This window comes from Rhinolophus ferrumequinum, chromosome 25 (assembly GCF_004115265.2).
Source record: "Rhinolophus ferrumequinum isolate MPI-CBG mRhiFer1 chromosome 25, mRhiFer1_v1.p, whole genome shotgun sequence".
NCBI lineage: Eukaryota > Metazoa > Chordata > Mammalia > Chiroptera > Rhinolophidae > Rhinolophus > Rhinolophus ferrumequinum.
Window position 1 is genome coordinate 3,372,411 of NC_046308.1, and position 16,942 is coordinate 3,389,352.

The 16,942-nt window shown below is 47.3% G+C and overlaps 1 protein-coding gene and 1 long non-coding RNA gene across 2 annotated transcripts in view; one reads left to right on the plus strand and one right to left on the minus strand.

Moving 5' to 3' along the window:
* AACS (acetoacetyl-CoA synthetase) overlaps nucleotides 1–3,547 on the minus strand; it is a 50,055-nt gene extending 46,508 nt beyond the window's left edge. The window contains exon 1 of the mRNA XM_033098067.1: nucleotides 3,048–3,547. Coding sequence (XP_032953958.1) covers nucleotides 3,048–3,180 — 133 coding nt within the window. The 5' untranslated portion in view covers nucleotides 3,181–3,547. The remainder of the gene's footprint in view (nucleotides 1–3,047) is intronic.
* LOC117017631 (uncharacterized) lies at nucleotides 3,167–5,440 on the plus strand. The gene is made up of 3 exons (XR_004422108.1): nucleotides 3,167–3,290; nucleotides 3,604–3,795; nucleotides 5,137–5,440. It is a non-coding gene; the product is annotated as an uncharacterized LOC117017631 (long non-coding RNA).
* Nucleotides 5,441–16,942: the final 11,502 nt, after the last annotated feature.

Here is a 16,942-nt window from a genome sequence, read left to right on the forward strand (position 1 = left end):
TAATATCTCTGTCACCTGCCTGGGCCCTGCGAGCATCTGAGTTTGCAACCCTGCTTTCCGTTGACCCCCGTCTTCCTCTCCACCTACGAGAATTCTGACCAGCCTCCACCTTCAAATCTCAACTCAGGATTTTGTCAGTGCTTTCAAAAGCACCCCGATAGACTCAGGGTGCCATGAAGTACCGGAAGGAAGACAGACACTCAGCACCGACACATCGTCCCAAGGCTATGTCTGCTTTCTCCCCCCAGCCACACGTGAGCTATTTGAGGATGGGGTCCCAGCCGTCCCTGGGCTGGCACTCCACCCCAGCTGCTTGCCCACAGAGGTGACGTGCAGCTTGTGGTGTACAGAAAGACACTTGACACGGTGTTGACAAAGAATGTGTACTATAAAACAGTGTCACTGCCCTAAAACAGAGGGTAGGTCCATGCGGCATGTCCCCTGGAGGCCTACAGAAGAGGCACCACATCGCAAGCACATATGGGCGGGGTCTGCAGGGGGTCCTCAGTGAGCTCTGCTGGGAGCAGTGACAAGGACCAACCGACGTATGGCCCTGCTGGTGGAAAGAAGAATCTGGAACTCCACCAAGGGCCTGCCCCTCTTGATATGAGAGGCCAGGCTGGGGAGCCGGGACCCCTCGGCCACCCACCCTCAGGGCAGGAGCCAGGCTGAGGCGGCCGGTGAGGAGGAGTGCCTTCCTGTCTCTGCACATCCGGTCAACAGCGTGGCTCAGTACTGTACACTGGCTACACACAGTCGGTACGGGTTCCAGGGTGCTGGCTTTACACAGTAAGAATGCTCACAAATAAATGAAAAGGCAAGGCAGATGCAAGTCCAAATTACATGCACTTGGAGAGCAGAAGACAGGAGAAAATGGTCAAAGAGAATGACCAAAGAGAAGGCAGCATTTGACCTGGATCGTAAAGCAAAGCTTCAAACGTCCAGGGCCAGGCCTGCAGAAAAGAGGGAAGCAGGTAGGGGTAACCATCAGGAGAGGAAAAGAAGGAAAAGCCAAAGACCAAACTCTAAAGGCCCCCACACCTCCGACCCACTCGGCCCAGCCAATAGCCACCACGTGGGCACACAGACCCGGCATCAAAGGCTTTTGGGTTCCCAAGAAGCTGGAAGTCTCGCCTTTCCTACAGTCTCCCAGTGTATGAACCACCCCAGCGAAGTCTGCTGGTCCAACCTGACTGACAGGCCATCAATCCACACGCCTTGAAGGACAGAAAGGAGTTTGGCAGGCAGACTGGCGACAACCAGCGCTTGCTGGTACTTACTCAGCAACCCCTACAGACCAGGGGCAGGTGCACACTGGGCCTGATCGCCTCCTGTCACCCACAGCCATCCAGTGACATAGGTGGCTCATTTTACAGATGGGGAAACTGAGGCTTGGGGAGATCCGGTGACTTCACCCTGATCACACAGCTAGTAAGAATAGAGCCAGTTCAAAATCCAGATAGTCAGATTACAGATCGGTCTACCCACCTGACAGGCTGCCCTGTGAAATAATTCCGTAAAGCATCAGGGCTAGAGAAGCACCAGGAGAACAGTGCTTATATATCATTGCTGACAAAGGAAAGAGGATGGAACCAAGGCAAGGTAACATGGGAGAATGTGGTCCCACTCTGGGCTCTTCTTGGAAATCAAGTCTTTTCTCCCCCAGTGCTACACACGTTACCTTACCAACTAGAGAGGAATAAAAGCCTCTGTCGCCAGGCTGCTCCTTCTCTAGTGAGCAGAAGGAGGAAGAGGGAGAGAGCTGGGTGAGCCAAGGAAAGGGGCTCGGTGGGAGCTCTGACACCACCATGCTGGGGAGGGCCTGGAAGTTGCCAGGTGGCACCCATTTGCAATTTCATGGTCCACAAGGAGCCACTGTGAGCATCTGAGCCCAGGAGTGACCAAGTCAAAGCTGTGCATCAACACTGCTCTGGGAAAGCAAGCAGGGCATACTCAAGGAGGGCGGGAAGAAAAGCAGGAAGCAGGAAGACTAACCAGTGTTCAGGGAAGAGAGCCAGGAGAGGTGCTGGCACTGGGTAGACAGGGGTTGTAGGAGGGCAGTGCTGCTGAGGTAGCGACACCCTGTGCAAGCCAGATGACAGGCCACCATTTCTGTGAGGCCGACTGAGGCTAGTGATGCCACCAACAGATCTCAGGAGTCGCTGCAGCGAGCTGAGGGATGAGAGGAGAGGAAAAGCCACAGGAGTTGAAAATTCCCGAGTGGGGAGGTCCAGGAAGTAGTTGGACAAGCCAGCTAGAGCTGGAGGAACGCACAAGCAAGCACTTCTCACCCAGAAAAGGGGCCTCCTCTGCCCAGCTCACAGCCAGCCAGGTGGTTGCTGAGGGCCCCTGACTAGATTCTGCTTGGGGCTGGGAGCGTGAGTGTGACGGGACAGCCTTCCGCCCCAATCCGCCCCAATCGCAGGGGAAAGCTGCCACCTCACTGTCCTTCTCCTGGGCTCCTGGAATTCCATGCTGGCCTTCTAGCAGGATCAGCCGGGAGGCGTGGGGGTGGAGGGGGCTAAGAGGGGACAGCACAAGGTACTGCTGGCTGGCAAGTGACTCCCACAAACAGAGGAGGAGAGCTGGAAGTCAGACAGGCCCTGGGTCCCGGAGGAAGGCCCCCAGGCTGGAGTGCAAGGCTCCAGGACCACCTCACCTCACAAGCAGGAACCTCCTGAGCAAGGCTCCGTGCACAGGGGTTCCAAGACCAGAGGGGGGACCCTGCCAGGGAGAGGGCGCCCCCCATGCAGGGAGATGCTGCAGTCAGGAGGAGTCCTGCAGCCTGAAAGCAGAGAAGGTGACGCCCCGCAGAGCCAAGGGGCCAAAAACCCCCAGTCAGAGGTGCCCCACCCCCTGGAGAGGGGCCCCCCTATCCAATGGCGCCTCCAACCCCCGGAAGAGTCAAACGACTTCGGGAGGGGCCCTGACAGAGACGCCCAGGAAAAGGGGGCGTCCCGGCCCCCAGAAGGAGGGCCGCTCCGCCAGGTGGTCCCTCGGACTCCGAGGGAGGTGACCTCGGAGCCCCGGGCCACGTGCGCACTCACCCAGCGCCAGGCCGCAGGCGGCGCCCACGACAGCCCGGAAGCGGTCCATCAACGTGTTCTTCTTGCTGTCAGGCTCCCACATCACCTGGCACTCCAGGATCTCTCCCTGCCCGGCCCGCGGCTCCTTGGACATGGCTGCGGCGGGAACTACGCGGGGACCGGAACCGGCAGGGGAAGGTGGCGACGGCCGGGGGCGCCTGGGAGGCCTAGGACGCGAGCTGGCAGGGAGCGCGACTGAACGAGGTAAGGCCGCCCCCGTTAAGACACCCGGCGAGCCCCGCCCCCGCAGGCCCCGCCCCCCGGAGGGCCCGCCCCTCTCGGCGTATAACCCTCCGCGGCGACGCGCCTCGCAAAGGAGTGCGGGTGGGTGGCTCCGCGCCTCCGGGGCTCAGACCCTGCTGGCGGGGCGGGTGGGGCCACGCAGGCGCGTTGGGCCCGGGCTGTTCGCTCTCACCTGGAACTCCAGGGGGATCAAGCAGCACCGGAAGCCGGGAGCCAGAGGCCGCTGGCTCCTTCCTGTGTTCGTTCATTCACTCTTGATTTGTTCTCACTGCAGATATTGACTGCACGCCTCCTGGGTACCAGGCTCTGTGCGTGGCTTTGCAGAAACCGCAGTGAACAAAGTAACAGTCCTGCCCTGCCAGCAGGAGGTAAAAGCAGAGGGGCATGTGTGGGGAGGAGGGAAGACAATGAACAGATAAATACATCATACGTGTGATCCATAGTGTAAGGCGTACGCGGTATACCAGTGAGTATCATAATATAGTAGAGTAATGCCGATAATATTATTCGTATAATAAAAGATACTAAGTGCTGTGGAAAGACATAAACCAGAGGAAGGGTAGATATTATGGGAGCAGGAGTGTGTCCATTTAAATACGGTTGTCAGGGAAGGTCTCATTGAAAAGATGACTTCTACCAATGACCTGAAGAAGGTGACAGGAGTGAACTATTCAGCATCTGAGGGGAACGTTTCCAGACAAAGGGTACAGCAGATGCGAAGACCCTGAGGCAGGAGAGTGTTGGATGTGGTTAGAGAACTAAACAAGGAAGCCAGTGTCTTTGACTTCAGAGACCTGGGGGAGAAGGTAAGGTCGGTGAAGGGAGAGGCGGTAGCACAGGTGGGTCACTGAAGACGTTGGCTTTACCCAGGATGGGATGAGACCATTGGAAGGTTTGGAGCAGAAGAGGGATGAGCTCTGACTGGAACTGGAACAGTAATGCCTCTGATTGCTGAATTGAGAATACTCTGCAGGGAGCAAAAGTGCAAGTTAGGGAGACCGGTGATGATGGCGTTGCAGGAGATGACGGTGCCTGGACCTGAGGGTAGCTGTGGAAATAGAGAGAAAATGCGACGTGGGATATATTTTGAGGGTTTATGTGTTGTACTTGCTGCACATTGGCACCGTCTTCCTATTCTTTGTCATAACACATTCTCACAGCGACCCCAACAGTTCCCCCCAAGTACAGTTATTTTTTGGCAGTGTTGAGGTTTTATGAAGCATTGTGCCACCCCACCCCCCACTTAAACAGTTTCCATCTCCTAGTCACCACAAATAAACATAGAGCCTTTGACTGTCAACTGTAATTGAAAACAAATAATAATTTTTTAAAAGGAAAAAACAAACGTAGATTCTAAGAGACCTTGCATACACCACACTCCTGACCTGTGCTCCCCCACCCTATTCCAGGTGCTTTGAAATATTTTTTAAAAAGCATAGAAATTTGCCAGGCCAAGTGGACTCCACTTCCATCAGAATGCAGGCCTCCCCCTCGTTCCTTTGTATTTCTCCCACCGTGGTGTGTGTTAAGTTACATTTTCCACGTTTGAAAGTTCTCGCTCTTGTTCAGTTGACCATTAACCAATACAGTAAATTATGCAAACATAGTGAGTCCTCTGGAATGTGTTGAAAACAGTTTCATGGGGAAGGCTTGAGTATTTGGAAATAGCGAGGAGCTTTCCCCCAAATGCCCAAACTGACGGTGTAGATGAGGATGGTACCCCTAGCGGAGGTAGAAGCCAGGATGATCTCAGAAGAGTCCACATGCTTTTGACACTATGAATCGCATTTGTCTCCTCTCTTTTCAGATCGTGATATTTCTTTATACACATAGAAACGTGTCACAATGCTAAGATGCCACTGGGGAAAAAAACCCAAAATGTCTGTCTTAGGGAGAGAGCTGGAAAAGAACAGGGTGGACACTTGGCGACCCACCCCATAGGAATGCCACAGTGTGCCAACTTTGAAGTCTCTCCTGGGAGGACGATGCCCAACCCAAGGGACTGAATCCTAAATTGACTTCTAAAAGTTTCATCATAGGCTTCCATGGACATTTTTTTTAATTGAGCATTTTATAATAAAATGAGGATTTGTTTGCTGTCATTGGAATGAATGGGCTCTGATGTAATTAAATAAAATACATTTTTATTGATCTTGTTGATTCAGGAACATGAAATCTGAAAGAAATTGCACTTTTTAAAATGTATTCGTTGATGTTCGTTAATGTATCTTGAAAAATTTAGAAGTATTGGAAAATATTCCAGTTGCAGTTAAAAGAATCAGTGTCAGTAAGGTTCACTGCTTTGGTTGGTCTGAAACCAGAACGTTTCAACCCACAGCAAACTTTACCCTTGGGAGGAATGTCCAAGCCACAGTTTTGTTTTGTTTTTTTATTTGTTTTTCCCCACTTTTTCCAAGCCACAGTTTAAAGATGAGAGAAGGCAGAGTACTTATGAAGGAGGCTTTGGTGCTTGGTGGCTATTTTCACCCCAGAGCAAGGCACCATAGTCAGAACTGGGGTACGTGCCAAGGAAGCCTCTGCCATTGTAAAGTGGATGAGGGACGATTGAGCGCAGATACTTTCTCTGGTAGTTGTAAGGCCTGAGTACACGTGAGGTTGCCGATCTATAAATTAAGTGCATTAAAAGAAGCTGGGGGGAGGGGGGCTGTCACTGTGTGAGGGATATAATATAAATGATAAATTTCTATTACATTGTTTTGTACATCTGAAACGAATTTTAAAAAATGTTAAAAAGTATCTGGGCACCCACACCCCTTGGAAATTTCTTTGTATAAGCCCTCAGGGATCAATACGCCTCAATTTAAAGACTTCCAAGTCTAAGGCAATCACAGCGCTCCTTTTTCTCCTTTGCCAGTGATTGGCCCGGGGTACTCGTAAGACCAAATTCTAGCCAATGAGACTGAAGGGGAGTATATGGGGGGAGGAGGCTGGAATGTTATCCCCCTGATAAGCCAGGTCCTTTTTCAGGGAGCTATGGCAGCTACTTTGTGACCCTGAGAACAAGGTTGAAGAAAACAGGGAAACAGAGGTTGGCGGGTAGGAAGGAGGAAGAGCCTAGACGCCCTCGCTGAGCTGCTGGAGCAAATCTATGGCTAGCCCTGGGCTTCTGGTGAATAAAGAGTGACTGTTGTTGTGGCTTAAGCCACTGGGAGTTGAGCTGTCATAACTTGCTGCCAAAATCATTCTAACTGAAACGATTAACAAAGGTCATAACACTTGTGCTTTCTCATTGGGGCTTCTCTTCACTCTGGTACATTTATCACCCACGTGCAATGGCCTAGACCACCTGATCTGAAAAGGTGAAGCCATCGGCAATAACTAGGGAGGTTCAGATCCCCAAGCCAGATCCACTCTATCACAGCTTCCGTGTCTGTGGGTTCCACAAGGCCAGGGAGAACAAGAACTGAAGATTCTCCACCTAAATGAAGTGAAGCATCCAGCCCAGTGCTGATCCTTGGGAAGAACCTTCCAGATAGAGAGCACAGCAAGTACAAAGGCCCTGAGGCATACTTGGCACAGTCAATGGTAGTGGCCATATAGGGCCTTGGGGAGCCAAGGGGTAAGGAGGTTGGATTTTATTCAAAGTGTGATTGGAAAGTTTTGAGTAGGGGAGCGATGTGACTTACATTTTGAAAGGATTATTCTAGCTGTTATAAGGTAATAAAGTGAATACGGTTAGTTTTCGGGTAGGTGGGATGCTATCAGGGAGAGCTTTTAGGGGGATATTGCAAAAATTCACATGGGGTGTCATGGCGGCTTGGACTAAGGTGGAAAGGTGGAGACGATAAAGGGGAATATATATACATGATATCTACCTATGATGTATGTACCTGTAGATAAAGCAGAACCAAGAGTATATACTGCTGGATTAGATAAACAGTCATTGGAGCCCAGATGAGACGAGAACAAGTTCTAGTATAAAATTGATTTTCCCAAAGTCATAACCAAAACAGTACTATGAAGTAGGACTACAGGGAAAGTTGAGAAAACCAGAACGGGCCAGAAGCTGACATGTCTCCATTTCCAGCAGCTCCTAGCACAACAGGCTCTCCCAACCTGTCCAGAAGAGAGGTGAAGGCATGATGCCAATCAGAGACTCAGCCAAGTTCCCTGAGTTTATCAGGCCAAAGGCTGGCTTTAGGGTTTCTTTATCTGGCCTCCATGGTGTGGTTGCCTCAACCCTCCTGGTTTGCCCACGGGGCTGTGGCAGTTGGGTGAATGCCAGTTACTAAGGACCGTATGTGCCCAAAGTGATATCTCAAAGTGCAATCTCTCCACCTCCTCTCCAGCCCCAAGAAGAAAGCCGAGGAGAAAATGTGGTCATATAACCCAGCATCTTCCACAGGAATAGGGATAAGTAAATGGTGGGTAGTTGCTCTACAATGTATCAGTGAAAAGGGATGCTCTACAAATGAGCCAGCATGGTGAACCTCAAAAAAAAGCAAGCCACAGAAGTGTACCAACATACCAAGTGTATGTTTCCTGTTCAGAAAGGTCAAACGCAGGCAAAACCCAGAATATCTTGTTTAGGAATATTTACATGTTAGAAAAACAGAAAAGCAAAGAAATGCTTAACAGCTGTCAGGGCACTGGTTTCTGCAAAGAAAAGTAAAGGGGGTGAATTTAGGGCGGGGCTTCCACAATACTGGTCATGCCCTATTAAACTAGCATAGGTACACGATGTGCATGTATATTATTCTTTAAACTGTGTGCACATACTATATTCCGTCTTTTTGTATGCTTCGTATATCTCACAATCTAAAAAAATAACTAAAAGCAGGCCCCCAAACTCTGATGACATTAATGACTGTTTTACTTCACCAAGCCTGGAGTGAAAACTTGGAAACAAACTAAAAGTCCATCACTAAGGGAATGGCTCATAAAGCATAGCATAGTCCATACCTTGCAATACTATGTGCCTCAGTAAGTGATAAGGTTAACCTGAAACTAATAAAAGAAGAAAAATAAGGTGGACCTATACACAGCATAGTTCTCGAAGAGATTGTTGAAGAAAAAAAGCAAATTGCAGATTAATATCTATAGCTGTAAAAAAAATACATATAAAACACCATTCATATTAAAATATATATATCATACATATATTACATGTTACCAGGTGGCGGGCACACAGTAAATATTTGTTATATGAATGCATGTCCTCTACAACTGTTATCTACCATTGTAGGCTCATGGCAAACAGAAGACACAGGCTACTTTCTTGCTGTTTTCTCTATGACACTCAGCCACTCATCATCTACAACTCGGTGATCTAGTATAAACAGGGTTTTAGACGGTACTAATCCTTATTAGCCTAGTGCCACAGGTGAAACACGTGTCTTGGCCAGCAGAGGCCTCAATTCCCGAGAGACTTAGACCAGCCTCACAAACCGTCTACAGCTTGCTCTGGGCAAGACAGTGTGACCAGGTGAGGTGACTTCCCACCCTCTCGCTTGATTTGGCTTCCTTCTCCTGTGTAAATATGAACCTCTCTCTGCAGAAGCAAGGCTTCCAGAGGAAAGGATCATGAAAAATACAAAGTCCCTAGTGTATTCCCCTGGCACCTATGGTGAAGGAAGGGGTTGGATGGTGTAATAAAATGCAAAGAAATTTCATCACACACACACATACACACTTCCCTTTTTAAAACTGTACTCTCTCCTTGCACGTAGTAAAAGGCCTGCAGCAGGCTGCTCCTTTTTTGGAAACCTTCCCCCACCTCATTTCATTGTGTATGGATGCAGTTCAAAGCAGGGCCCAGACCCTCCACCCATGACCCTGTTTTTACCCACAGCACTTTTTTACCCACGGCACTTATCACCATCTGAAATTAAGTCTTTCGTGTGCTTCCAGCAAGCTCTATGACAGCACTTAGTTCTTGCCCATCTGGTTCCCAGCTGTTGCTTCCCATGAGGTAGGGCCCAGGTAGGAGCTCAATAAATATTTGTGGAAAGATTAAAGATACAGAGGGTTCGAAATTTGTCTCTCCTCTTTATTGTTAAGTCTATAGTGGGCATTTCTTTTGGACTTTTTGGGCAATTTAAACCTTTTCCTTTTATTGGAGTTCTTATCTGTATTCATGATTTTTAAATAATTTATTCTGTAGGATGTCACGCAAGAGTTTGATTTTGCTGGAGGGGTCCTCAGAAGTAGGGAAAGGCCCTTTTGATAAAGCTGCCCGGCTGTGTTCATTTTTCCTCCACCTCTCCCAGGTCCACCCCGCCGGTCCCCGCAGCGATGCGCCAGAACGCCACCCGCCCCCGCTCGCCCCAGGCCTACTCCCAGCCAGTAGCTCACGCCCCCAGCGGCGGCGGCGGCGGCGGAAGGATCCAGACCATATTCACGCACCACTCAACTCGCACGCTGATTGGCTGTCGGAGAGCTGGTCCCACATCAGCCCTGAAGGCTTGCCTGAGCGCCAACCAATCGCAAGTCACTCCGGTGCATGGGCCGCGCGTCTCAGCCAATCCGAAAGGGGAGCGAGAAAAAGGCGTGCCCAATGAGAGCTATACAGAGGGGCGGGGTCACCTTTCGATCAAGAAGGCCGTGCTCTGTCACCTTGACAACCTGACCGTTGTCGGGCGTGTCAGTGCTGCCCTCTAGCTTGTGTCCCCTAGTCCCGAAATAATCACCCTTGACGCTGCTGAATCACAGTCTAGAGCTTGACTCCTGTGGGACAAAAGGAGGGATTTGCGTCTGAAGTGTTTGGGACCCGTTTATTCTTCCATTTATATATTCAGATATGCATATTGGGCTCCTATTATAGTATGTGGGAGACCCAAAGCACTAGGAGAATCGCAGGAAACAGGAGGAAGCGCAAAAGAAAGAATGTGAACAAGTTCAACAGGTAAGTTAGTGAGAAGTGACAAATAATCAGGGTAACAGAATAGAGAGTAACCAAAGCAGGAAACGGCCCCTCAATAGACACCATAATATCTGGCACCTTGATCTTGGACTTCCCAGCCTCCAGAATTGTGAAAAATAATGTTTGTTGTTTAAGTCACCCAATCTATGGTATTTTTGTTAACAGCAGCCCAAACAGACTAAGGCAAGGACCTTTTTATTACGCTCTTTAACTTACTGAAGACCCCAAGAGCTTTTGCTTCTGTGAGTTATATCTACTGATTAGAATTAACAATAGTTAAAAATAATCACGGAGTTGGAAATAAAAACTGAGAAATAGGTATAACATATGTTCACTTCAACAATAAGCCCGTTTCCTGTTACCGTACAGAACATATTTTTATGAAAATAACTATACATCGCGAAACAAAAAAACAATTAGAAAAGTGGCATTGTTTTACTTTTTTGCAAATCTCTGATGTGTAACTTAATCGAAGACAGCTGGATCTTCATCTCTGCTTTCGTGTTCCATCTGTCGTGCTATCACAGGTCTTGTAGCCTCTGGAAAACTCCATTTTACATTCATAACAGAATGAGAGTAAAGAATGCAAACAACTGATTATTAATAGTATTTTATATAACTAGAGGCCGGACCACACTTTGAGAACCACAGGCCTATGCAAACAAATGAATGAGTGAATAAACATTTTTAAACCTCTCCAAGGTTTCCTCCGTTAAAAAGAAATTTATATACAGAGGGTGCCAAAAAAATGTATATACATTTTAAGAAAGGAAAAAACTGTATTAAAATTACGCTGACGGGGGCCGGCCCGGTGGCTCAGGCGGTTAGAGCTCCGTGCTCCTAACTCCGAAGGCTGCCAGTTCGATTCCCACATGGGCCAGTGGGCTGTCTACCACGAGGTTGCCAGTTCGATTCCTCGACTCCCGCAAGGGATGGTGGGCAGTGTCCCCTGCAACTAAAATTGAACAGGGCACCTTGAGCTGAGCTGCTGCTGAGCTCCCGGATGGCTCAGTTGGTTGGAGCGCGTCCTCTCAACCACAAGGTTGCCGGTTTCCACTCCCGCAAGGGATGGTGGGCTGTGCCCCCTGCAACTAGCAACTGCAACTGGACCTGGAGCTGAGCTGTGCCCGACACAACTAAGACTGAAAGGACAACTTGACTTGGAAAAAAGTCCTGGAAGTACACACTATTCCCCAATAAAGTCCTGTTCCCCTTCTCTGATAAAAATCTTTAAAAAAATAAAATAATAAAATAAATAAAATAAAATTACGCTGACGGTAACCACTTTGAGCACCTCTTGTAATTGCAAAAGTCAAACGTGACTTCTATTCATCTTTTGTTATCGGGATATGTTGTGTATTAAATTTTAATACAGTTGCTTCCTTTCTTAAAAAGTGTATGCATTTTTTGGCACTCTCTGTCTGCTTGTAGGATGAACATTCAAATGATTTTACACAATTTACACAGGGTTTATGTTAAACAATATGAGGAAAGGACCGAAAAACCAAGGGAGGAGATTTTGCAGTCTTCTAAAATCAAAGTCGATGACAATACACTTGGTGCCCTTGTTTTGTTTTGTTGATTCCTGAGATAAGGACAATTTCACCCTACATGAAACAAGATCCTAAATTCTAGTCAAACACGGTCTCTTTGAATAGGGCAACGCAAAATTCCTGAAACACAAAAAATGTCCAGAAAAGATAAAGATCAATTCGAGCGGAGGTTCTCCTGAATGTCTAATAAGCTGCAATGTACATTAAACTCTTAGGTTCCCAGCACAGCTGGGTATTGGTTTAATCGCATGAGAATGACCAAATACATGCATTTAAAAACTCTCAGACCGTTAGGAGAAAAGGCCATTCTACGTACATTTTGACGGTAGAGGGCACTCTCTATGCCTCAGCATTCGGTGGAAAACAGCAGGTAGAATCCGAGAGCTGGTTTCAGTCCTGGCTCCCTCCCCACACTCTCTTATTACTGTGCCATTTTCTCAAGTCACATAACCTCTCTGAACCCCACAAAACAGGACTTTGTTGTAAGGCTTAAATGAAAAAAAATTTTTTTAATTTGTAAGCTGTAAAACACAAATGTTATTTACCATTACTCTCAGCCACCACTCTTGGGCACAGAGAAGATGGTGATTATTTGAGCTTTTTATAAAAAAATTTCTATTCCATCATCTTGGACCTTCCTCCTTATTTGAGCTATTTCGTTATCATGATTTATGGTCATTGCTTCATCATGGCCACCAATTAATATCTCCATTGATACAAGTTCCAAAAAAACAAAAAACAAAAAAAAACCATGAAAGCCACACTTCTCCAGGAGGGAGATCCTAAAGGGTGTAGTAACATCTGCCCTTAGGGAGGTGGCCTGCAAGACTGGCTCCCACCCAGGTTCCCCAGGACTGGCCATTCGACCTCAGACGATGTTTCCCAGGAACCTCTTGGAGACTGGGTTTTCTCATTCGGTTTACAGAGATAATCCCTTCTTAGCAGAGTGGCTGTGCAATTTTAATAAGCCAGGGCAGGTAAAGCAGAGGTGACATGCAGAAGGTTTAATTTATGAGAATTATGGCTGTCACTTATGAGGGGCATACAGTCACCCACCCCTCTCCCATTACCTTTATGTCAACCTCTGGGACTCTTGGTCCTGAAAACTCATCTAAAGGAGAACTGTTTCTCTACTCTCAACACTCAGACACCAAAATGAGTGGAGTTTTCTCACACTTTAAACAATTCTGACACTAGTTACCTGGAGTTAGCACAGACCCCACAGGTAAGGTCTCAGTCTTACAGGACTGCCGTCACTTCAGCTGCCAATCCCAAGTATGGGTCCCTGGGTCACCGACACTTCTGTCCGACTTGTCTACAAATCAAGGGTTCCACGACCCTGCCCCTCAGATTTAATAATTTGCTATAACAGCTCACAGAACTCAGGGAACCATTTACTTACGTTTGTGGTTTATTATAAAGGAAGTGACAAAGGATACAGATGCACAGCCAGAGGAAGAGGAATAAAGGGTGAGGTCCGGAACGGTCCTGAGGGCAGGAGCTTTGTCCCCATGGAGTTGGGGTGCACCAACCTCTCAGATGTGTTCCTCAACCCGGAAGCTCCCTGGACCTCATTGTTTAGGGTTTTTATGAAGATTTTATTACGTAGGCATGGATGATTAAATCATTGGCCAGTGGTGATTGACTCGGGTGAGGGTTGGGGCTGAAATCCCCATGATGAAATCACATGCATGGTTCTTCCAGCTATAGAACAGGTATGTGGATATATGCATGCTATCATTTTTGAGTGATTATTTTGCTACCCTAAAGATCAAGTCCTGGGGCTGGTCCGGTGGCTCAAGTGGTTGGAGCGCCGTGCTCCTAACGCCAAGGTCGCCGCTTTGATTCCCACAGTGGCTCCTCCCTGGAGCTGGGCTGCCATGGGCTGTTGTGGGCTACCATCTGCTGCCATGAGCAGCCGGTGGCCAGCATGAGTGGCCCGCAGGCAGGCAGCCAGCGAGAACTGCCACGTGACCGACGACTGGCAACCCACGCCTCAGCCGGGGGGAGCACAAGGCTCCTAATACCAGCGTGGGCGAGGGAGCTGTGTCCTACACAACCAGACTGAGAGACGACGGCTTGAACTGGACTGCGGGGGGCGGGTGGAGGCAGAAGAAGGGGAAAAAAAGAGCAAGTCTCAGTAAATATATGTAATTAAGGTGGTTTAGACAAACTATTGAAACTGTTTATACTTATCAGAAATAAGCATTTCTTGGTTTAATTAAAGATGGCCAGCTTTCAATTAAGACGATACTTCTCAGTAAATGAACAGCGTATGTTGTGGGGGAATAAAACTGACCGTACCAAGTGTTGGCAAGGATGTGGAGTGACTGGAATTCTCCTACACAGATGGTGGGAGTGTAAAATGCTACAAACCCTTTGGGGAATGGTTTCTTGAAAAATTAAGCACATACTTATTATATGACCCAGCCATTTCACCCCTAAGAGAAATAAAGGATATGTCCATATAAATACCTGTACGTAGGTATTCATAGCCCCAAACTGGAAACAATCCAAACCGATCAACAGGTGAGTAGATAAACAAATGGGGTATATTCCTACAGTGGAATACTACTTGCCAATAAAAAGGAGAGAACTACTCACACATAACTTGGATGGGTTGCAAGGTAACTGTGTAGAGTGAAAGAAGCCAGGGTAAAAAAGAGAGTACTGCTGTTTGATTCCAGTGAATGCTAGAAAATGCAAACTAATGTATAGGACAGAGAACACATCAGGGGTAGTTTGGGAATGGAAGAGCAGGGAGGGACTGTGAAGGAACATGAGGGACTCTGGGAGGTGACGGTCATGCTATCTCGAGTGTGGCCACGTTTTCATGGGCATAGACACACGTCCAAAGTTACCACATGGTACAGCTGAAACATGGGCAGTTCGTTGTATATCAATTATACCTCCATAAGGCTGTTTTTAAAAACCACCAAGCAGGCTGTAGGAAGCTCAGACTGGAAACAGACGCAAAGGAGACGGGTGCAACACCTAGCTGACCTGGCCATTAAGTAAACCACGTGCCAGCTGCAACAGTGGCTGTCACAGGAGGCAGCTGACGGCTTTCAGCAGAAGGGATGACGGAGGCTGGTGAAGCTAAAACAAGGCTGGATTGGGCAGGACATCTGGCTCGTGCTGTAGGAGTGTACTGTTCTTCCCTCTGAGGCTATCTGGTCCTGCTCCTCTGCCCCAGCACAGCATTACCCAGCGAGCACGGGCTTGTCTCATTTCATTTCTCGTCACCATGACCTGCTCCCATCCTCCTCCCCAGCCTGCTGTGTTTCACTTTTCTTTGTTAATGCGTCTTTGCAAAATGATTGTTAATCACATGTATTTAATTCACGCATGGACTATGTTTTCATATCTCATTCTGGTTCCGACGTTCTCACCCAGCACGGTTGCTATGGATACTAACAGCTGCATCCTTCTCCCTGGTATGGGGTCGCTGCTGGGTTCAACCTGGTCACTCTCCCAATGCTGCGCCAGCCGGGTGGCTTCCAAAAAATGTCACAATGACTAGCCTTAAAATGTCCCCTATGGGCTCTTGAGACTTTCTTTGCAATATAAGCAATACTCAGGTCATAAGCAAATTTAACTTGACTGTTCTCTTGTTACATTCGTTCCTGAATGTTTGCTAGAAAAACAATTGTTAGCACCCACAATTGTTGAAAGCATCTCGGTTCAGGGTGGGGTGGAAAGGTGTACATCAGTTGCAAAACTCTGGTAGGGTTGCCCAACTTAGTAAATAAAAATACAGGATGCCTGGTTAAATTGGAATTTCAGATAAGCAACAAATACTTTCTTAGTGTAAGTATGTCCCAAATAGTACATGGGATACAGTTAAACTAAATTTAAGCCGGCATCCTGTATTTTATCTGACAACCCTACCTCCAAATCTAACATTTTAAATTCAAGATTGTATGACCTTCTCAGGTTAGGGAACAAAACCATAGAATCAGCATTACGTGTCAAAACTGGGAAAACTGCACAAAGGCCTGGCTGGAAGGGATGAAATATATTTCAGAAGTCCATACAACAAAATTACAATAAACATTTATTAAGCTGTAATTTTCACAATATTTTCATTCTGTTCTGAAATCAGTCTACAAATATCTCTACATAACACCAAAGCCAGTTATTTAATAAATAACAGGAATGTATGTATCACTTTACAAAAAAAAGTAAGCCTTATACATTTATGTCTATATATGATATTTGTAGAATCAGTTTTTGGAGGCTCATGGGACTACAGTGTGGACATACCACATACACACCCCCCCCCACTATATTAAAATCAAATGGATTTATCGGATGTGTCCAATTAAATGCTATATCAAAGTCATAACCAGGCACACAAAATAGGAACTGAATCAGGAATGTACTGACAATGGGTACCGCACCTCACATATGATTTCCAAGTTAGGAAGAAGGAAACTGCTTTGTTGGATTTGAAGCGAGCGTTAGTCGCCATCACCATCACAAGAAATCGATTTAACTACACGGTATTCAGAGATTTAACACACATGCAGATATGAAATGGACACGACAGGAAAACCGTTTAATCTGCAAGAAGACATCAGCACATATGGTCAATAACACCACTAGCTGCCACAGGTTTTCAGTAGACGATGCAAGTGACAATCAGCTTTTTATGGCGCCACAAAGGAAAAGCTGGTCCTGGTGTATCTGTTACGTATCAAGGAATCATGGCAGAGCAAAGCACAGAATTCAGTATGCTGAACAAAGTCTGTGTATGTCAGATACTGGACAGCATACTGATGTCTCTCCAGTGCTAATTTTAAGGGTACTGTTAGAGGAGCGAAAGTCCAACTACTCAAATGGCCATCAACAAGACTTTGCCGAATAGCAATACATTGTTAAAAAAGTTAAGTTGTGGGAGGATTGACACCTTAAGGTCTTAGGAATTCCTTTTAATTTGAGCTAGCTGGATGCTCAGAGCGGCTTCGGCTAAGCCAGCCAATTCAGAACCCAGCAGGGGGAAGTTTTCGGGCATCAACCCATAAGGCAGATGTCGTTCAGCAAAAGCATCTTAAGAAGCGGAAGCACCGAAATGAAGCCATTGAGGATTCCCACTAGGGACCAGGTGTATAAACTATGTTTTAGAGCCTGCACTGGCTATTTGACATGTTATTCCTAATCCGTCAATAAAGCAG